General features: G+C 42.2%; 1 protein-coding gene across 1 annotated transcript in view; it reads right to left on the minus strand.

Annotated features, from left to right (window-relative positions):
- The window catches only part of LMNTD1 (lamin tail domain containing 1), a 136,994-nt gene that overhangs the window by 14,417 nt on the left and 99,943 nt on the right, over window positions 1-22,634 (minus strand). The window contains exon 2 of the mRNA XM_009879773.1: window positions 6,819-6,931. Within this exon, the coding sequence (XP_009878075.1) occupies window positions 6,819-6,931 (113 nt within the window). The remainder of the gene's footprint in view (window positions 1-6,818; window positions 6,932-22,634) is intronic.

Genomic DNA, 22,634 nt, shown 5'->3' on the forward strand with positions numbered 1-22,634 from the left:
AGGGAAAGCCTCCAGGAAAGCATCTCTCTGGTAGACAAAGTCACCTCTCCTGTGGCACCCTGAACTCAAGGAAACCCCCATCTCCATCAGTCATTAAGCTGCCTTAAGTAGTTCACCCTGGGGCAACAACTCTGCCCTGTAAGCTCTCCTTTTTTTTTTTTTTTTTGGTGCCATTTTGCTGTGTCATGTCACAGCAAGGGATATCTCTACCCCAAAATTTGTAGTGGAGTGCTTAGAAAGCTCTCCGAAGAGAGAGGAGGCTCCGAGTTCAAACTCACCATATCCAAATCAGGGCAATGATTTAAATTTAAATTTAAATTTAGGTAGCTGGATTAACTTCCAGGCAACAGCGTGGAGGGGAGAAGGGGTCTGTCAACAAATGCCGCTGTCTAACATGCTTCATTGTTGACCGATACATGTGCGAGAACAGGAGGGAAAGACTTGAGGCTAGTGGCTAGCTCATGCTCCAAAGGGCAGTACAGCAGAGGCCCACTGCTGTCCGCATATTTTCCCCATATCATATATATAAACATTCCCAAATTAGTCTAGTGGAAGGTGTCCCTGACCATGGCAGAGGGGTTGGAAATCGATGATCTTTAAGGTCCCTTCCAACCTAAACCATTCTATGATTAACTAAAGACACAACTGGGAGGACAGATAGACAAATGTGAGCTTGCGCACACACAGAGTTAGGTCACATCAGACCCTTTTCCCTAGAACATCAGGCCATTAAAACATTTTCACAACTTCTTTTTCCATTCAGACACCTGTTTATGGCAGGAGGATATACACTCCTTTTGGACAGCAGACAGACTGGGGTCTTTCACTGTTTTCTAATACCTGGGTTGAAATCCTTCTCAATTCATCAATACTTTGGAGACGATCAACATCGCACCTTTGGAAAAAGAACATCACCCTCTCCCAACCCTGGGGCAGACAAGTGCTGCTAGAATAAGCTGCACCTGCTCCCTCCCAAGCTCTGCATTATAGCGTTTCACCAAAGCTAAGTGTTTAGATTTGGTTCAATAGGCAGGAATGAAAAATTTCAACTGAAGAATGTCCAAGCATTTTGTTAGGTCAAATGAAACACCTCGACCTTTCCAAACATGCCATTCCCCCAGCAGCTGAATTAATGAAGCCTGGTTTCTAATGACTTTTTCCCTTCATTCTGCTTCCCCATACCTCTGCCCTGGCATCATGTGGGTTCTCTGATGGCTGATAAATGGGAAGGAGGGAAGGACATACCAACCTTTTCTTCAATAGGACAACTAAAAGTATCTCTCATGCCTGACCATCAATTTTCAGAAAACCCGCAAAACCTCATCCCTGAGGACACTATCCCCATGTCAGCCTGAGAGGGAGGAACTGGTGCATGTATTCCAAATACTAAGGTTAGAAAAATGGGTGCATATGCACACAGACCAGTAGCTATGTACCACAAGAGTAAAAAATCCAATTTTTTTCGTTTCCCCCAACCCAAAATGTCAGTGTTTCCATTTTTATCATAGTGCAGGTCTAAACCAAATGCGAAAATGTCAGAATTGCCCACTGACTAGAAACTCTAGTCACAACTGTTTTTCAAGAGCTGTGCTGCATCCCCTTTTTCACAGGATGTTGAGCAAACCCCCTAATATGATTGGCACCATTGCTCTGGTCTGTGTTGTAGTAACTAAAGGGCATTGTAAAATCTTTGCGGACAAATATGCTCTGCTTCACTGCAGAGGCACGTAATAGAGATTTTTCTTCCTTCTCTCATAAGCCTCCCTCGCACAGAGCAGCACTCGCACAAATCCTCACCCAGCACCAGTTTCTTCTTGGACTTGCCATGTCTTTCTGTGTGAGCCCAAAAGATCTGGTGGCCAAATGCAAAGTCTGGGCCTTTGCCCCATCAGCAGCACCCTGTTGCAAGACTGCTGGTGTCATTGCTCTCTGTCTCACAAAGCAACACTGGAGAAAATGACACGGGGAGGGAGGCAAAGGGTGCAGAACCTCTGCTGGCATGTGGGCTGCTCTCAGCCCTGGCTGTGATTTGGAAACAATCAGAACCCCTGCAACAGGGAAGAGCTGTATGCTCATTGTTCAGCAGTTTATTCTGGGTCAGTGACAGCCCCCAGAACATGTACACACATCTTTCCACAAACCTCCTCCAGGCATCTATGCACTGCTTGGAGCACAGTTGCAGATTCTTTTACATGGGAAAGCTAAGCTACTATAACATAAGGCATGAAAATAAAAGGTTCTTTTTACATATGGAGTCCTTATTGCAGCTATACCCATTAAGAAACACAAGGAAATAACAACACTTAGTCCAGGGAACACAGGCATATTGTCTACCACCTGAGGCCTCTCACCTGCCACTCTCATGTTTGGAGACATGATCAGTCCCAGCCCGAAAGTGGGATATGAAATGGGATGGGGGCTGCTCCATTCCATTAGTTGAAATACAACCAAAGCCTCATCTCAAGCTGTAAGGTTATATTTTCATACTCCGTGCATATGGATGAATAAAGGGCTGTGTTTTTCTGTTCTAAATACAAAGCAGTTGAGTCTCTAGAGGCTTACCTATGGCTTTCCTTTGTGAAGCCTGAGTTAGGCCAGAAGATTGTGCCAGACTGGGCATCTCTGTGGTCCCCATGACAGAGGCAGGATGAGACAAACCCACAAAGGACATGTCTGTAGAATACATTGATCCATCTGCTGTGGAGCTTGGAGTGATGGAACCTGTGACCAATAGCTCAGAAGACAGCTGGGAGGACGTCGTCTCTGTGCTGTATGAGAAAAATGACCCTTTAGTAATTTGTCAAGAAAACTATCTTTAAAACCAGATCAAAGCATACGCTGGTGTCTTCGTCTACTAAAAAAATAACTAAGTGAGAACAGGATCTTCTATGGGGACAAGTCATATCAATGATAATCCGGAGAATGATATCCCAACCTCTTCCTCATTTAAAAGTGGACACAGTTCTAGCTGAGCAATACTGCATTGCAATACAACCAACAAACCTATTTTCAGGTCTGAGCAATATACTTGTACTGTCTAATGTGTCTGCATGCTGGGTTGGCTATTTGCCACATCTTGCCATCTGAGCAGGTCCATATCCGTGACGAGACCTTTCCATTTTTTTAGGCTACCTAAGCTGCCAGGTTGTGGGGGCTTTTGGCTGAAATCTGTAACTCTAATTGTCTTCTGCATGCCACCATGAGCAGGAGCAGACAAGAGTTGAGCATGTAGTGCCTGCTCCCTGGGCCAGATGAACCTAAGCCAGTTCTCATCTGGAAGCTACCTTGCCAAGTCAGCACAGCACCACATCCTAACTAATATACTCGCTTATCATAACACAGCTATGCAGGTTTTGGACCAGAGTTGGCCTGTATCCCTCCTGCTGGAAGCACAGACAGAGGGATTTGGATTAATCTGAATTTTTTTTAACCTAGACATGCTTCTAGGTGCCAACTGTGTGGACTGCTCCCTTAGAAGGATGACCAGACAGTGGTTTGAGAGGGTCCTGATAATTTGACAGTGCAGCTAGCCCACAGGGCCATGGGGTTTGCAAACATCTTCCACCATGATCTTACAAGAATTCCTGAGTTCCCCATATTAAGTCCTTCAGAAGAAAGTCTTTGTCCTTCTCTTGAAGTTAAATAATTACATGGTTCATTTTGTGTCATTCAGCGGACCTTGCAGAATTCCTTACTGTGGCACTGAGAGTTGCTGCTGCACTGTCAGGACAGCAAAAGCAGTTCAGGGAAGGGAGGAGATGAAGCATGGTGTTGTCCCTCATCCAGCCTTGCCTCATGGGACAGAATGTGGGGGCTCTTCCAATAGCCTAAAAAGGGCGTGAGCTGCGTGTTTTGTGAGGACAGTATGCTGCCCAAGCAAGAGCACTGTTCTCTGAAGCATAATTTCTCTGTTCCACTCAAGGCATCAGTCCTTTGTGTGGCCTCTCTGATGGGCTATGCCATTGCAACTCCATGAGCCCTATGCAGCCATTGAAAACATGAAGGCGTTTAATTATCAGAGACAAGTAAGTTAACTTATGCACTTTTTAAAGGAACGTACGTGATTAAAGACAATGTGCCTGTAAATGCAGAGGCACCCCTTGCACACATACAGCAACTGGCACTCTTGGGACTTCCCTGGATCTGCACTATGAAACAGGACAGCAGAAAAAGTGCCACAGTTCATGTGATATTGACATGTATAGGACTTTTTAATTAGAAAACTCAAAGCTTAGCAGCATCTGTTGAATACCTCAAAGGGAGAAAAAGCGTGCATGTATTCATCCTTGTTAATATTCCCAAGAACACTATTTTTGGTCATGGCAGCACAGCTAAGGCTGACCTCAAGCTTTCAGGCCACGTTGGCAGGAAAAGAGTTTCCTTCCCAAGCAGCTTGGCTTTCATCTGGGTGGATACACTTGGTCAGGCCATTTATTTTATAAACTCCACCTGCATGTATGTACCTATGTCTCTCTGTGTGGGCGGGTAGGGCTTAGTGTTTGCTGTATGTTGAAGAATTTCAAAATGAACTCAATTACTTCCTGCTTGCAGCTACGGTGATACAAGTCCAGAGCAATTTCAATAACTTTGGTGAAATTACTTGTGGGTTTATACAGGTGTCAGTGAGAGCACAGCTGAGCCCAGAGCAAGGCTTTTCTAAGCACCAGCTCCTAGAAAACATCCAAAGAGACTGCCAACCTGATTCTAATACCTCACAAAACCCCTCCTTCTGCAATGGATGTCATCCATAAGCATTGTGCATTAAAGCTATATTACAAATTCTAAGTTATGGATAGGTTTGTTGCAGTCTCTATACTGGATAGAACAAGAGGATGTTAAGATGTCCACACCATCCTGCCATTGCTTAGAGTACAAAGCCCAATTGCTGCACTATGTGTTGTGATTAAACAGAGGAGTGGACCAAAGTCTCCCTCCGTTAGAGGAGGCAGCTAATGACAGCAGTAGTACTGAGGATGGTGCCTCATAACCAAAACCAAATTTGTTTTCCACATCTCTGCAGTTTCCAGTCAGAAAGGCAAAAGATGAGCCTGTGTTGATTAAAAAGGCTGGGGAGATCTTTAGTTTATCAACTAGCAAATGGCTCCAGCAGACAGAAAAGCATAAGCTATATGACTTGCTTTATATAACACATAAATTATATTTATAATGTTATGTTAATTGTATTATGTTATGCTACATTGTTATGATATATCATCTACTTTATTTTATTATTTTATGTGTGTACGCATACAGATACCTATATAGATATATGTATGTGAACAAATGAATTGTCAGCAAGATTCAGTAGGCCACGCACTGCTTCATGAAATCAACAAGTTATGTCAAGTGTAAAACACACCATTTCTGAAAGGGAGATCAGATCACTGAAGCAGGTTTATGTCAGAGAATTTGTTCCTTCCTCCTCTAGACTTTCTAATCAAAAGAGATCAGATGGGCCTATGATGTATACACGGCCCTTACATTTTCCTTCAAGTTATCCATTTCTTCAACAGGACATTTAATTTTGAGGGGTTCGGCACCACAGCTGGTTAGTAACCCCCTTCCCACCACTCTAGTTCGCAGAACTCAAGCACATGCTGTTTCAAACCACAGGGAGAAGCAAGAGCAGAACTGCACCAGTGAAACTCAGGCCTACTCCAGGAACCTGCAACACAGTTCAGCTACTGACTGCTAGGTGGAACCTGAGCAAACAGGTCTTGTTAGGTGGAGAGAGAAAGCAGAATGAAAATTGGCATGGTCATTTCAGTAATTTCTCTCACAACTGTTCTTCCTCTGCCTTTTCCAGGCATAGCCCTTCCAGCAGGTGCTTGTGGCTGTCTTGCTTTGCTCTAAGAGAAGGAAGCAATTGTCCTCAATGTTATATGTGCAGGGGAACAAAATAAGGCAGTATAGACCTCGGTTAGGAGGCCGGCTATGAGCTTCAGCAGTATCAGGTGATGGTTCCCACTATTAGAGTCTACTTGGAGAGGTAAAGGGCCCCTTGAGTTCAGTCAGGAGTAGCCCCAAGACAGATGGGATGAGGTTGGGTTGGCAAGTCTACATAGGCTGCTTTGCCTTGGGTGAGTCTTCATACCTCCCAAACAAAGGATTTCTGGTAATTCAGTGTGCAGGGGACTGGAAGCTGGCTTGGAAGAATACAAGGAAGTAGCGAAGAGGGCTGGCTGGGGCCTTTCTGGGCTTTACAAAACTACTTCCCCCAAAGGGAACATGTATTAACACAGGTCCCACAAAGCAGAGCCTCTTTAGCTGAGCGGGGAAGGGAAACAAAGCATGGCGAAGAGTCAGAGTAAGAGCACACATAGTACTGGAATTAAAACTGCTGGGCTGGGACAAGATGGAAGCCTGAGAAAACTGGGGATCCGATGCAAGCTCTAACACATAGGGTCATGGATACTTCTGAAATAAACACGGACAAAAGAGCCAACAGCATGTGAACACCATGCTCTTCTCTAGGAGGTTAGACAGGGTAACAATGGGGCTCTCCAGAAAGGAAGAACTGGTAGGAACTTGCGATGCAAAATTGTGTCTAGCACTTGTGGGTTTTCAGTGGCTTTTTGAACAACATGACAAAGAAATGCTATGTCATATTCTTTCAGTGATGCCTTTACAAACCTGATATTCTTTTTCCTGAGCTAAAGGGCTAATTATTTGTGAAAGGATGGTGGCACAGGCCTTTCTTTGTCTACCCTAAAACTCAAAAAATGGATATGACTATTCAAATATAGTTTGAAAAGAGAGGTAGAGCAAAACAGGAAATAAGGTAAACAGTAATTGATTTTTTCAGTTAACTATCCCACCTGTTTCCTCCTCCAGGCACATCTCTGGGTGACTTGGTTTCACTTTCCAGGAAGACGTAATTCTCCTGAACCTCTTTCAGTGCTTCCTTCTTGGCAAGAAGATCTTGTGCCTCCTAAGAAAACATTCACATGAAATCAGGGGGAAATGGTTTTGAAGCTTGTGATCATCACACCAGCTAGCCTAACATGGACTTCAGATCTGAAAAACAAAAACTTCATTCACATTTTGATCATTGCGCCAAAGGAACTTCAAATGTTTTATAAGTTTGGCTACCTATCATATTGATTTTGTGAACCAAACAGGATGGTGTCCCTGTGAATTGCAATCTTTCAAAAGCAGTCCCACATTCATTAAATCTTAAAAGTCAGCCATTTTCCATTAGTTTCTCAGGTAAGCGTGTGTCTGTATTTGTCATTTAACTAATGGCAAGATCATTTATAATCAATAGTCACAGCAGTTAAATACAGTGCAAGGAAGATAAACAGAGCCGATGTTTTGGATCTAACATGATTGTACTGGGTTGGAAGTTCTCTCGTACGTATATACACACAGAAAAGAACTTCCTAAAATAACCATAAAGTGGTGTGCACTTTAAAGACAAAACAGAAAAACAGCAACCCCAAATCCTACCAACACAAACTGACCTCTCGACTCTCAGACTGGAAAAAGCTGGAAGAACTGGCATCTCTGCACACACAACAGTTACATCGCTCTGCTGGGAGATGCTCCCCACACGACAGTGTGAGTCAGGTACAGCCATCTCAAATGCACACCCAAACATGCACCGTGTGTTGCACTGAACACCTGGACAAAACATGCTATAGAAATGTATACACATATCTCAACAAGTTATGCACTGGCCACATCTGAAGAAGGTTAATACCACTGCTCTTGGTGGGTAACAAAGTAAATCCAGGCGCATGCAATTGCATTGGGAAAAGAAGTTCCTTGGGCTCCTGGGAAATTTTTGCTCTGCATTACTGAGCAGTGAGAGCGGCACAAGGCAGTCTCTGCACAGCACATAGAGTCATAGAATCATTTACGTTGGAAAAGACCCTTAAGATTATCAAGTCCAACCATAAGTACACAACCTTCCTGACACACTGCAAGTTGGGAAGCTATCTACCTCTCCCCAGGCAGGGCCAATAAATCCCAGGGTCAACTCGGACAGTGGGCAATGGGTCTCCATCTGAAAGTGCACCATGGAGCTTTGCCAGGGACAGGACTCTGGAAGCCACAGCAACCATTACTCCAGAGTGTCATTTCACATGCAGGAACAATTTGCTCACCAACAGTTTTGAACTCCTTCAGTCTCTATACAGAAGGCAATAGTGTCATAATCTGCAAGCAAATTGAGCTGCTCCTTGGCTCAAGTAGGACAGGTCAGTGCCCTGTTGCTGAGTATCACACTTCCAGTGTCATCGTTTTTCTTTTACCATGAGAAAAACTTCCAGAATTTTATCACAGTGGCATCCCAGATGATTTGTGTAATCAGTAACATAAACTATGGTTTCAAAGATTAAGAGACTCCATATTAATTATGTACACACAGTACATGGCAGTTGAAACATTTCTGGAAAACAAATCTTAAATCAGACTTGTTTGTATAGCCCCTGGAGATCTTGTCCTTCTCCAGAATAAATGAGTAGGTCTACTGACATCTATGCGGTTTGATCACTGCCAAATCAGTACGTGTGAGAAGTGAACTTGTGACTGCTACACTACACTAAATCTGGGAGCATGAGCTGTGCAATATAAATATTTTGAAAAAAGAACAACTATCTCAATGCTAAAATAATGTGACTTTGGCCAGGGTTAAGGAACCAATAAAAGGGAATTTTGCAACGTAAAATCCAATAGTGCCACAATACGCTTATAAACAGAACTATTCTGGGTTAAAAGACCTAGCCCAAATGCTAAACAAATACCTCTTCACATATAAACAGGGACAAGAAATAAATGTAGGGAGTCACGATTTCCACTTCAGGGAAAGATGATCTAGCTAAGCTAATGTAAAGCAAGCGTTGCCTTTGCTCTGATTGGCATGATGCCATTTATGACCTCATTTAAAAAAAAATAATGATCTAGACTATTGTTCATATGTTTCTGAGTCATAGAGATAAACCAAACAAAGTTAACTGGGGTAGCCTTTAGAAGAGCCAAACCTGAGCACGTCTCCGTCTTTTCCTTCCTCAGAGGTTTTCCTGGTGCTCCTTCTGCAAAATAATGACAGCATGTCTGCAGAGGCCCGGCCAAAACACTGCTGCTGCCGGGCCAACCTCTTCTCCCTGCGGGAGGAGTGGTTCAGAGCCAGAGCAGGATCACCGCTCATGTTCAGACAAGCAAGCCCTGTTGACAGCCATCTCTGCTGCAGGGACCTGGAGGAGTTTCCAGCCGGCCTGCTCCACTGCCTGCCAGACTTCTCCTTGCACATGCTTATTCATTTGCTTGACCAGCAAGACACATTTCCGTTTGGGTTTAAAAGTGCTGTAGGGAGGAAGTGAAGGAATTTGTTTAGAGGAGCGTGCCCTACTCCATCTGTGTGGCCGCTGCACATTTTGTGGGAGCAATGGTAGAGCTGGAAACACGGGTGCCCACCAGCTCCTGCCACCAAGCCTTGAGTGGTTGGAGAAAAATCCCAATTCTGTGGAAACTGCTGTCCCTGTCACCTGGCTGCAGCTGAATGCTAGAACAGAACGATGATACCAGACTGGTGCTGCTCAGCAAATTTCAGTTCAGCCCATGCCTGGACCACTGCCTACCCAAAGGGTGGGCAAAGCCGCAGCCTCCCCAGGCGACACCACCCACACATGACAGCCATGAAGCTGGTGAAGACACCAAGCCAACCACTCCTACACAGAGGGGAAAGTGACCTTTGGCTGCTGCATCACCCCAGTGCCACCACCCTGAAAAGACTGTCACCAGGCTGTGGGGCAGGTGAGCTGCTGATGGCAGGGCTGGGAAGTGAAGAAATCCTTAAGCCGACCTGTCTTTCCCTTTCTCCTCCAGGCCTGGACTGGGGACTCCACAGCAATATTTGTGGGTCAGCATAGTTTCCCCATTTATAAAAGGCAGCCTTGAAATCAAAGTCAAAGGTTTTGATTTCTTCATTCTACACTGCAAACTAACAAAGGGGACAATAATAATTAACCCTGCCTCCTAAATGTTAATTACAAGGCATATGTTTGATATTAAAAAAATCATTTCTACTGAACTTTAATTAACCTCAAAGCCTGGTATTATTTTACTTTAAGACGTATTACTAGACAATAGAAAAATTTCTGATATTTAGATCTGAAACATAATCTAAGGACAGATGAGTTGCAAGGTAAAGGAGTCATCTGTTTGATACAAAAATATTTTCCTTGAATGCACAGTTGTCTCACTTTTATTTAGTATATTTGAGTTGTTATTATTATTTACTGATTTTGCTAATACTTTATTACATATAGGACAGCTCTTGGGTGCATTGTACATGATGAGACTATCATATATATATTTAAATCTTATGTATACGACTTCACCTAGGGGGCAGCTTAGGTTAATGGAATGCTGATTGAGTGTTCATTTCAGCTGAACACTCCAGACAGGTCTACATTCATCACTTCCAGGGTGAGAATTCATCTCGCTCTCACTAGTTGTTTCCTAATCAGCTGACTGCTCAATTCACTTGATTGCTCCCTCTGACCATCCTATGGCTGGCTGCTTCCTTTGCCTCCCAATCACACTAATTGACCTCTTGATCAAAAATATTCCAAGTTTCAGTGCTCTGCTCACAGCTAATTGTACCCTAACAGATAATTTTGGCTGAGCATTCAATGTGTATTTCCAATATAGGAACTGAGAACAGTGTCTTAGGAGGCATTTTAATTACAGTGTTAGCAGAAATAATCTGTATGGAGGCACCATATCTGGTCACACTATCACACACTAGCTAGCTGGACAGGCACAGCAATTAACTTATGGGTCTATCCAAGAGTTTGGGCACGGGGTGCAATTCAGTCCATATAAATAATCACAGCAGCTCAAACAGCACCTTATCTACCCAGTTCTGTGCTGTCCGCTGCCAGGCTTGTATCCAGCCATGGAAAATTGTTGACCTCTTGAGTCGCTTCTGCCAGTTACCAAAATTAGGTTCTGTTAGAAGAACTCCACCATGTTCCCCGTGGCTGGTGGAGAGAAGTTAACTCCAACACCTTGGCTGACTGCTGCTGTGTGACATTCACTCAGGGACACATGCTCTTCAGAAGTGCCATCCAAAATGAGAGTTATTAGGAGCCAGTGAGATCTGGATTAGGCTATAATTTAGAAGTAGTGTGTCAAGTAGTCGCTCAGCTGCCATTAAACATTAAAATAATACTGTGTGTACAATTTGCACAACCAGCAGGGAGCAATTTGAATAGTGCTCAGAAACTTATCTTTGTCAAGAAAAGTAAGTGTTGTCAGGAGACGGGAATTAATTTGGAAAAGTGCATTCTAGTCAACACTTTGTTTCTATTATGTGCTGCTAAAGTAAATTAAGCACCATAGAAAGTTTACCCGACTTTGTTAAAGGCTTGCTTGCTGCCAAGAAATTAGTTTCTTAAGACTAGCCATCTCTGAAAAATCGAGGCAATTCAGCATGTAAAAACAGCAAGCAGTTTGCTAACTGAAAAAATATAATGTCCTCTATATTTAGAGATTTATCTGGGGTTTTGTTATAGATCTGTTTTTAAAGGCGTACAGGTTTGCATATATGATCTGATTTCAGATGATTCTCCAGAACTGTGAAGCACATCAGACAATGAGCTTAGGAAGCACAAACTTTCAAAATCTGAAAAACATTTTTTCTGCAGGGCTTTCCCAAGAGATTGCCCTGTACTATTCTGCACCTAGTGTAGGCCCAGAGGCTCCACCTGCATATTTAAAGATGGAGCTACCTGAAGCCCTCCCTGCAACGCGATGCCTTCCCTGGGGTGGGCAGCCATTCAGCCAGCCCTGCTTGAGAAGAACCAACGCCTCTCTGCAAATTCAGGGACACACAATAGGGGGCTGAAAAGGATCTGTGCTGTGCATGTTTCTGCTAACACAGAGGGTTTGGGCCTTTGGATTTGCTAGATAAGATTGATATAAACTTCAACTTGTCTGTGGGGTTCCTTCATCAGCTATAAACAGGGCTCTGTACTCCCTGACAAATGGGACTTCAAACCCTCAGCAAGGATCCTTTGTTTCTATAGATCTTTCATAAAATGCAATGGTAATTCTGCAGGGGCTTGAATTACACTAAAAAAAATGATGCTTTTGTTGATTTTTATATTAGTGCAGAGGCAGAACTTGATGGGGCTGCCAGTTTGAAGGGAGATGTGACAGCAATACTGTACCAGTGTGTAACACAGTGTGTGCCCTTTTGGGAAACATTTGCAAGGAAAAGCAGTATCTGATACCTTCATTCTGATTCAGGTATTAAACTTTACAGCAACAAGCTTTCAGCAACATTCCCTAATATCCAGCAACCATGGTTTAGATACAAAACTGAGATTTGGTTCAGACTGATTTCTAACAAAGAATACTATTTTGTTACTATTTTGGTTCAGAATATTTCTTATTTTCTTAGTTTTCGTATAATCATTAAATTAGTATCAGTAATAATAATAACAACAATAATATACTGATAATATGTCTTTACTCCACAGAGTTTGAAGGGACAGCAGAGGGCATATGTGGTCTTACTACCAAGAAATACCTATTTGATAGAGCAAGTTTTCAGAAGTATAAACTTTGGTATTTTCTTCAGTGCTATTAAGCATTGGGAGAAAAGAGCTATTCTTGTCTGCTTAATTATAACTTGGCAACAACAGTGGGGCTGCCTTTAAAGGTACTATTAGAAACTGAACAGACAAACCAGCTTTATAAAACCGTATGTCAGCAGGAGATCAAAAGCAATACATTAATTTGAAGCCTCATCATTATGAGACAATTGAAAACCCAGCTGACATCCCTCAATGACACCTCATCTCATCTAATATGAGGTCCTGTGGTCTGGCCAGGGCTTTGCCCCAGGACACAGGGTACCCATCTGAAGAATCTGGATGAGAGCCCCGACACCCACTGGTGATCAGCCCCATTGATGGCTGGAGCAGAATTTACGTCAAGAAACACATGTGTTTAAGGCTTGCCCCTGTTGCTGGTATCTTCAGAGAGAGGCAGTAGCATCCTGACATTTCAGGTATGCCTTGTCCCCTTTCCAGTCTGCCTTCATTTAGACCTGTGAAATGCTTTAGACTCAGATGCTTTGCTAATCTCAGGATTTAAGCACAAAGGAAAGGGACCGGCCAGGCTTGCGTGGGAAAAAGCATTGGGGGCTGAAATAATATCTCAATTTATTTATATTGTTTTGTTCTTTCTTTCTAATTCCATGTGTTTTCTCATCAGGAAAGTGCTGTAGGAGTATCTTCAGGATCCAGAGTACAAGTGGAAAGTAGTGGCAGCTTTTAAAGTGAGTTTATCATGCAGCCTCCATATTTATCCAGCTCTCTGGGTGGATGTGCAGGTCCTGTTGAGCACTGTGTTGCTATGGCTACTCCCGTAGCACTACCTGAGCCTGCTGTATGCAAAAGACAGCCCAGGAGATGTCTGTGTGAACTACAGTCAGCTCAATTAATGCAAGGCAGGTCCATTCTGAATCATGATTGAATGGCGACTACAAGCGCTCTTTGGGAAGGTTGTGGTCTGGGACTCACAGTCCTATAAGCACCTCTTGGGAGAAAAAAGCTGCAAGATTTGGTTCAACTTTTCTTCCAGTTCGATTTCAGGCAGTACAAAGAGTCAGCTCCAAGTTGAATGCAGCATGCCATGCTGGGGGAGACAATAATAATGTACCAGGAGGATCATTAACAACACCGCTCAGGTGCACGGCTGGTTGCACGTGCATTTTCTACTACTCACACTCTTTTTTTAACTTCTGTGGTTTAAAGTTGGCTTACTATCACCATGCACTGCCTGACCCATTTTTTTTTTTTCAGTTGTCCACGGGCATTCAAAAATTAAAACAATAGTTTTAGATCTGAAACCTATAAAGCTTGAAGTCAGACTGAAAACACTATTTTCAGGTTGTGGAAACACTATTTTCAGTACTCAGGTTGGCAGGATAAAGGTGGTCATGTGCACATATCTGAGCAGAAAAGTGAAACTACAAGATATTTGGGTTTTCTGTTTTTAAGTATTCCAGAGCACAAAGGTAATACTTCAAACTCAGAAGGCAAAAAGGGGCTTTTCATCACATTAGCAAAATGTACTAGTTAAGTCCTAGCTATAAAACCTCTTCTGTGGACCATTTCTGCCTCCCTTAAGCAGACTCCCTCACTTCAGCGCTAATTCTCACAAGCAATGAATAAAAATTGGCTGGGCATCAGGAGTGATGCTTGCTTCGTGATCCAAACCATCTTTTATGTACCATTTTTTCATAGGTGCAGAACTTTATGTTGCTCCATAGTTTTGAGTGTGTTATGGCCTTGGAGAGGCAAGAATGACCTCAGGACTTGTGGGTTGCAGGCTGACTAAGAGCTGGGACTGAAAACAAGACAGCTGATATTGTTTGAGTTTCCTGTTGCAAAATCAGCACAAATTGCCTTATGGCTAAGCACACATCTCAGGAAGGACAGAAAACTTATTTTTCAGAACAAACCCCAAAATTTAAAAACACCATTAGAAGGTGATATGCAGATTAAGCCAATATGTAAAACAGTCACTAAAGTATATATACATACAAACAAATAAATGGGCAAGCTAAAGATTGTGCCATGACTCTGTTCCTGTTACTCAAGATGCTCAAGAAATGACTAAAGTGCTGAGAAAAAAAATTTTGTTGTTGCTGTTTTTCTTTTGAAAACCACTAAGTGAAAAAAATATTTTCCTGACCAAAACTGTTGACTGGAAATCCCAAACTAGCATTCACAAACAAACATTCACAAATACAACTTTCTCCTGAGATCAATAGGAACTTCTCTGGTCTCCTGTAGGTATAAACACATGACAAGAACTCATACCTTTCAGAACAGAGTGAGATGCCCGACATATCGAAGTGCATCCCTACCTCCTTCCCTGCCCAATTCCCACAAGTTTCCTTGGATGTGTGAGCATTTCAATGGACTCTCCCTAATACTAAAATGTATTCTTCTATCTGATGTTGCTGTTTATATTTTATTAGTTACTTCTCTGATGGAATAAAAAAATCACATTGTAGTGTTGTAGAAAGCTGTTACAGTGTTAATGTCTTTGTACTGTGTTTGGTTACACTGTGGCAAGCATGTTTTAAAAGATGAGAAACTTTTAGTGCGTTATTGCTCTGAAGATTACCATTATTATTATTTGTGTTACATTTATTCCTAGAAGCCCCACTGAGACTGTATTAGGCAGTTTTGAAATCCACAATATGAGACTAGTAACAGACATTTTCCCCATTCTAACACACGAAGCAAACAGAGGCTGAGAGGCAACTTAGGCACAGAAATTAATGTAGCTTCCCTGACGGTGGTACCTGGAGGAATAAAAACACATGTCCTGACTCGCCTACAGTCCTCATTCACTAAGCTGTGAATCATCTCTGCTTCTGCTCTATATCTTGAATTATTTTTGATAACTTTTATGGAGAAAACATTTATCAGTCCTTTCAGGTTAAATCTAATAGCATACAGGGTACAGATCTGTACCATTTGAATATCATGCTTCTTTAGTCATCAAAGGTTGCAAAAATTTTCAAAGAGGCTTCAGTTCAGTCCCTAGAGGGGAGATGAGGAGAAATAGCATGCATGAAATAAATCTGTGTGAGGAAAAGTCTTGTGGGTCTTGGTAAGTCTGTGCGTTTCAGTGCTACCTGGTTCATTCCTCTTTCCAGGTGCAAATCAAGTTCTCAGTATAACCCAAAATGAGGTAGGCAAATTTTAATGTTCCCATGCCCACCAACAGACTTGATGACGATTCAAATGAAGCCAGTTTGGTAATATTAACAATGTAATATTCACCAAAGCAAGAATTCAATTTCAGGAGTGATTTACGTTCAGAGGAACCTAAACTCTACTGGAGGTCAATGGGATACAGGTTCCTGATTCTCAGGAACATCAGTTCCTAAGGAATTCTTATGTCCCTGTGTCCACATATCCTCATCTGTAAAAGGACAGCAATGCCTATGCACATTGCTGTAAAGGACCTAACAATGTATGAAAGTATTATCTAAATGCAAGCTTTATGCAGAAAATCAGAGGTAGTTTTCAAACAGATGTTTCTACATCTCTAGCGAGTGCTTGTGCACATGCACAAGGGCATGTGTGTTTCAGCAACCATCTTGGTGCATTTTTGTGGGTGGCAAAGTACAATTTCAACTGGCCTCTTACTGAACAGTAAAAAACATCATTTACAAGGCGTTTTTGCTTGGCTTAAGGATGTATTCTTCACTTCGTGCAAGTGTGCAAGTATTATTATTAACCCTGTGGAAACTGCTCAGCTGAATGGAAAGATAGGTTAGGTACAGAAATTGACAGAACAGGAAAATATTTTTTCTCAAAGATTAATCAAACTTTAAATTTGGTGATGAAAGTAAAAGGAGCATGTGGAAGAAATTGGAATAAGTACATTCTTTATCTTCAAAGAGCCTCCGAAAAGTAATAAGTGAAGTTCCTGCTCTCCAGGAATGGAGCAAACTCAAATATGTATTACAAAAAGAATGGTATTTCCAGAAGACTTCATGGGTGGCCCAACACCTCTTCCACTAAGCGCTGACCTGAGTGAGACCAGATGGGGTCCCATGCAGTACACCGGAAAAATCCCACAACAGGCTCTTGTGCCGAGGAGTGGCTACCATGGAGAAGGATGTGAGGATCAGTGCAGAAGATTTCTAGCCTAGAAGATCAGGCTGCAAAAATTCACCGCTCCTCAAATCTTACCCTTCGTGGACGTGTCTTCTTGCACCAGCTCCATGGGCCCTCCCTGCTTTTTGGAGCCAGAAAGGATAGGACAGGTATGCTGTGGAGAGCCAGTGTCCTCCTTTGCTTTGTCAGGTTCTGTTTCTCCTCATATTGCATGGGGAAAATAATTCCTGTTACAGTGATCTCTTTCTGTGTAATATTTATAGCAATCTCTTTCTGTGTAATTCATAGCATGGACCCCAGACGCTTGAACAGCCAGAACCCTATGGCAGGGACTTTCTTTGGTAGATGGTCATAACCAAAAACACATGAGAAGACATGATTTCTTGTATGCTGAAAGAGGCTGTTACTAGTCCTCTCCAGTAACCAGCATAGGAAGTGCCTCTCAAGCTTTGTTCCTTACCAAGCGCACCAGCGCCTCTCTCCCTTCTCCGAAGAGCACTGTTAATCTGACTAACCCATACTAACCCCAGTGATGCAGATTAAGACTGAGCGTACATTTCCACATGCCCATCATTTAGCATCCAGTAAAAAAACAAAAAAGTGTTCAGAAGTATTTGTTAAAATTACTTGTACATTTTAGAAAATATCTGTATCAATTAATTGCTAATAAGTAGTTCAAAGCTGACTCAGAACTGAATTAATAATTTAACACTAATAATTTATTCAATGAATTTAGCCTCTTCGCCTTTTTCTGGAATGACTTCTCAAGAGTTATCCTCTTTTTGTGTCCAGGCAAGGATCTTCAAATCTGTCTTTGAAATTACTTAGAATCTTTCCCTCTCTTGAAATGTTATTACTTCACAAGACTGATCTTACACAATTTATTACAAGTGTTTCATACTAAAAATTCAAGTACTGTTGAGAATTATGATGAGTGAAATGTTGTTTTTTTTTTTTCTGTTCCCTCATTGACAGTCATTCTTTTCATTTTAAGGGATGTTTAAAAAAACCCTCTCAAACTCTGAATTTTTCAGGGATAGACAGCAGGGAGGGCAGAGGGAGCAGGTAATTGGCTATTGGAATTTAGGAACGTATCGCAGATTTTCCTCTCTGAAGCAAAGGATTGGCTGAGACAGCATCACATTGGAAAAATCTGTGAGATTACTGCATTTGCAAAATGATATGCATAGCATTTTAGATACCATAGGGTGTTTTTTTTTCCTTTCTCACTGCAGGAAAATAATGGCATAATCAAAAATATGCTGAAACCACTGAAAGCCTTTGAATCTTTCAGTTGACTTCAGAGGGCTATTTATGTCGTCTGAGATGCCAATACGTAGAACTGCTTGGCCAACATTGACATTTTAAGGGCAAATACTATATAAATGTTGAGTGCTATATGTGTACCCAGCTTCACATCAAAGAATTAAAAATGTTTTTCTTTCTTTAGCTGGTACTTAGTAGGGAATGAGTAGAGCCCGACTAAGTTGAAAAATGGAGGGAGAGGGGGAAACAGAATCACAGAATCACAGAATTTTCAGAGTTGGAAGGGACCTCTAGAGATCATCTAGTCCAACTCCCCTGCTAAAGCAGGATTGCCCAGAGCACATTACTCAGGACTGCATCCAGGCGGGTCTTGAAAATCTCCAGAGAAGGGGACTCCACAACCTCCCTGGGCAGCCTGTGCCAGTGCTCTGTCACTGGAACCGTAAAGAAGTTTTTCCTCATATTTGAATAGAACTTCCTATGTTCCAACTTGTGCCCATTGCCCCTCGTCCTGTCACTGGGAACCACCGAGAAGAGTCTGGCTCCATCCTCCTTTAACCCACCCTTTAGATATTCGTAAGCAGTAATAAGGTCTCCCCTCAGCCTTCTCTTCTCCAGGCTAAAGAGTTCCAGCTCTCTCAGCCTTCCCTCATAAGGGAGATGCTCCAATCCCTCAGTCATCTTGGTTGCCCTTTGCTGGACTCTCTCCAGCAGTTCCCTGTCCCTCTTGAACTGGGGAGCCCAAAACTGGGCACAGTATTCCAGTTGTGGCCTCACCAGTGCCGAGTAGAGGGGGAGAATGACCTCCCTCAACCCACTGGACACACTCTTCCCTATGCAGCCCAGGATTCCATTGGCCTTTTTGGCGACAAGGGCACACTGCTGGCTCATTGACAATTTACTATCTACCAGGACCCCCAAATTCTTCTCCTCAGAGCTACTTCCCAGCAGGTCCACCCGGAACCTATACTGGTGCCAAAGGAAAGTACCCAGAGTGGTAACCTTTACGTAATGCAGCCAAAGGACACCATGACAGAAGATCCCCAGGCTTTCAGATGACGAATCTATGACCCGTGTGGCTTCAGTCCAGGCTGAAACCTCACTGTTAACAAATAAAGCTGTAGGCTACAGACACAGCACTTGTTTCCAAATGAGAAGAAAAGAAAACTAAATAACAGCTATCGTTCCTGGTTCTTGAATGCCTGCCTTATAGTAATTTCTCCCCACTGAAAATTGTTGATCAGCATAATACTTTCTTTGGTTTGTTAGAGATTTAGGTTTTGTATAATACTGCTAGCTTGGTAAGATACTGTGCTTTGATGGTCTTTTTGTTAATTATTTTAATGCAACTTGAATTAAAATTTTGCTCATTAAATATTTCTAGAGATGAGCTTGAGGCATGGCATTTGGATGTGGTTTTCTCTGAAGATCAGAAGACATTGCATCCGAGGTTTTAATGCCACTAGCTAGGATACAGGACTGAATATCAACTGCTTGCACTGCCATTGAACTCCAGTGCCTTAAGAAAATAATTTTATCTCTCTGTACCTCTGTTTCTCTGTTTGAAACTAAAACTAATGATAATAGTATCTTCATTTTGTAACGCAATTGTGTAAGTTGAGTTTGGCACCTGGAATTGTTAACTGTTGTTTTTAGATCCACTGTGAGAGTGCTCCTGTCTGCAATTTTGGGTTTGGACCATTTTAACTTGTTTTGTTCTGAAATTTACTCACAATAAATATTCAGCTTTTCAGATAACTAGGGTGCCAACCAACACAGTCAGCTCTACTCACACATGAAGCAAAAATTATAAAATTCTCACTATATAGGTAACTTGTATTACTTCACAAATAAGTAAATAATTCACAAGCAATGACACAAAACAAAAAATTTATTTTCTGCTTTGCCTGTGTGTATTTCAGCCGCCCAAGTAACAAGGAATCAAAGAAAAATAAAATAATCGTTCAAAAATCTAGTAGGCTGGCACTTACCACTCTCGTTGCTTACTAGAGCAAGAAAGAATTCCCTAAAGCCTTGCAGAGAGCTGGAGTTGCCAGTTAGCTGCATTGCAGCTCTAGGTCTCAAGCACTGCACAGTCCCTGAATGCCGGCACAGGAAACACAGGTCAGGCAAGAGGCTGGGCTCAGAACCAGTCAACTTTATCTGGGCATGCAGGGAGAAATAAATCACCTTTTCAGAGCTGCAAAAACTTCCTTCCATTCACCCTTCTACCTGAAGCGACAAGGTAGCACAGCAGCGCTTAGGAGGATCCCAGCAGTTCTTGCCTGCAGTTTGGCCTTCTCCAACAGCACTGCTTTCCCTGAAGGCTCTGTCGAGCCCACAACCACTAAGAAAACATGATCAGATTACGCTGTGGCATGAATTATGTTTATATACATATGGTGGGTGGGTGTATTCATATAAAAATCTGTTTGATGTCCATTAATCAAACATGCCTGTGATGGAACATAAAATGTACCACTGGTTGCAGCAACTCTGAAACACAACTTTTCAGCTCTTTAAAATTAACGTAAGTCCCACTGCAGCAAAGTGCCTGGCTAATTATTTCTATGTCATTAAGCAGGGGTTTTGTCAGCATGTAGAGACCCGAACTCCCCAGTAACCACAGACTGATTTCAGTGCAAGTCAGGCACCAGAATCTCTCTGATGTACCTGAGAACCTGAAGGTGTTTACAATCTAAATAGACAGCAAACCAAGAGACAGAGGAGACATAAGGCTTTATTATATTTTAATTCATTAATAAAGGCCTTGAACAATTCCCTGGAAGGGGAAATGGAGCTTGGGTTTGTAAGTTTCCGGATGAAACACTGTGCAGTACCTGAAAGGCAGAAAAGGAGGTATTCTTAATAGGTTCAGAAGCGCAAAGGGGCTCAGGGATGAGGCAAGACTGTGCCTCCACATTGCTTTTCCCTTTACTACAGAGGACAGCAGAGAGAGGGCATATCAATGATGAAGGTAGCCTCACAGCAGGGTACAGAGAGCCCTGGGGCTGCTGGGCCCACCAGGGCTGGGGCAGCCATCTCTTTGACTGATGCTATGGACACATCAGGTCTCTGATCTCTATGGGTGTGCTGAAGTGAGCAAAAAAAAGAGTTCTTGCCCAAATGTTGCTCTTTTGTGCAATGAGTGAATCTCTTCCAATGTGATTTTTGTAATGAAAGCAACAGGCAGGAACCAGTCTTTGCAGAAGAGCTTGGTTAAAGGACAATCCTGTGGGCAGCAGTAGTGGAAATGCTGCCATGGTGGAGAGCAGTTGGACCTTTTACGAGACAGTGAGGAAAAAAACGAAAGACAAAGGAATTGTCTCTTTATTCCCCAGTGCATGAAGGGTTAAAAAAAAAAAAAAAAGAAAAGAGATGAACTTTTTGAAAACTCTAGTGGTTTGGATTCTGTTCAAGACTTGAATCAACCCATCCCTGACTCAAAAAAACAGGACAATAGTGTCCACTTGGCTCAGCTGCAGACTCCATGGATTTTTATTACCAGCGGCTGGAGTTCAAGATGAGTGAATTGTAAATAAGGAGAAATGAAACACAATAAAATAGTCTTCAGAGATTTACCTAGAAAACATCTGGAGTTTTGGCTCTAACATATAGAAATCTATACCAATGGGAACACAACATATTACTGTGAAGTGTAGTAAGAAACAGCACAGATAAATGAGAAGTTAAGGCCTCCTATATATCACAATAAGATATTTCAGCTCCTTTTGGTTGTGCAAGTTTCTAATACTCTGAAGTCCTGCCAAATATTTCATTGTTACCTTATTAGATGTTCTTGGTTTACTACCTTTTGCTTTGTAAAGCACTGATTTAGTGTCACTTAATTTAATTTTTAAAAACATAACCAGATGTCCTGTTCATTTAGCGTATGAGAAAACAGTATCGGAAACATGTGTTTTTATGCATTCCAACACAGATAGTAAGATTTCTTCCTTTTGCTAAAACAATATCGCTTCTGAAATCAGCTCCCCTTTTATCTTTGACATCAGATGCCACACTGGCACGCAACACTATTTTGATCTTTATAAGTCTCTCTTAATGCATGTATTTAGTCAAAAGACTCTTAATTTGGGGGTCTGTCTTCTGGATTCCCACTGAGCTTTTCATTTCTTTTACAATACTGACATCATTGTTTGCATGCTGGACTGACCTGGCCCGCTCCAATTCATGGGAGACTTCGGCGAGGCGAAGCACTTGAAGCAAGGGGCCCTCCCAGAGCTGGAGGTAACCAAGCGTAATGGTATGCTCCACAACCTACCAGCATTGTTTAGGTAAAAGAGTTTAAATACTGGCAGCACAATGACCTGGAGAGCAAAGGTTAAGGAACCTCCCAAAATTCAATCTGGGTGGTGTTTAGCTCAGCAGAGACATACATCTCCTCCCAGTCAATGTTTAACTGGCTCCCTTCCCTTTTTGCCGAGGGTGCAATATCATCCTGTTTAAATTTAATAGCGGAGAATGAACCACTCAGCACCCAATACAGAGAAAGTGTAAATAAAATTATCTCCGCACTACTGCAACTTTTAAATCTGTGGTTTCATGATATATTTTTCAGAGAAAACTAACACACATCTGTGATTAGCAACTATTCTGGGATGGCTGTAAGTTTGTAGGTTACTCTAACTTGAGACTTGCCTTTGTTTGTTGTTATGATATTTCCTTGGCTGGCTGGGGGATTACTTA

This window comes from Charadrius vociferus, unplaced genomic scaffold, assembly GCF_000708025.1.
Source record: "Charadrius vociferus isolate BGI_N301 unplaced genomic scaffold, ASM70802v2 scaffold90, whole genome shotgun sequence".
In the NCBI taxonomy this organism is placed as follows: Eukaryota; Metazoa; Chordata; class Aves; order Charadriiformes; family Charadriidae; genus Charadrius; species Charadrius vociferus.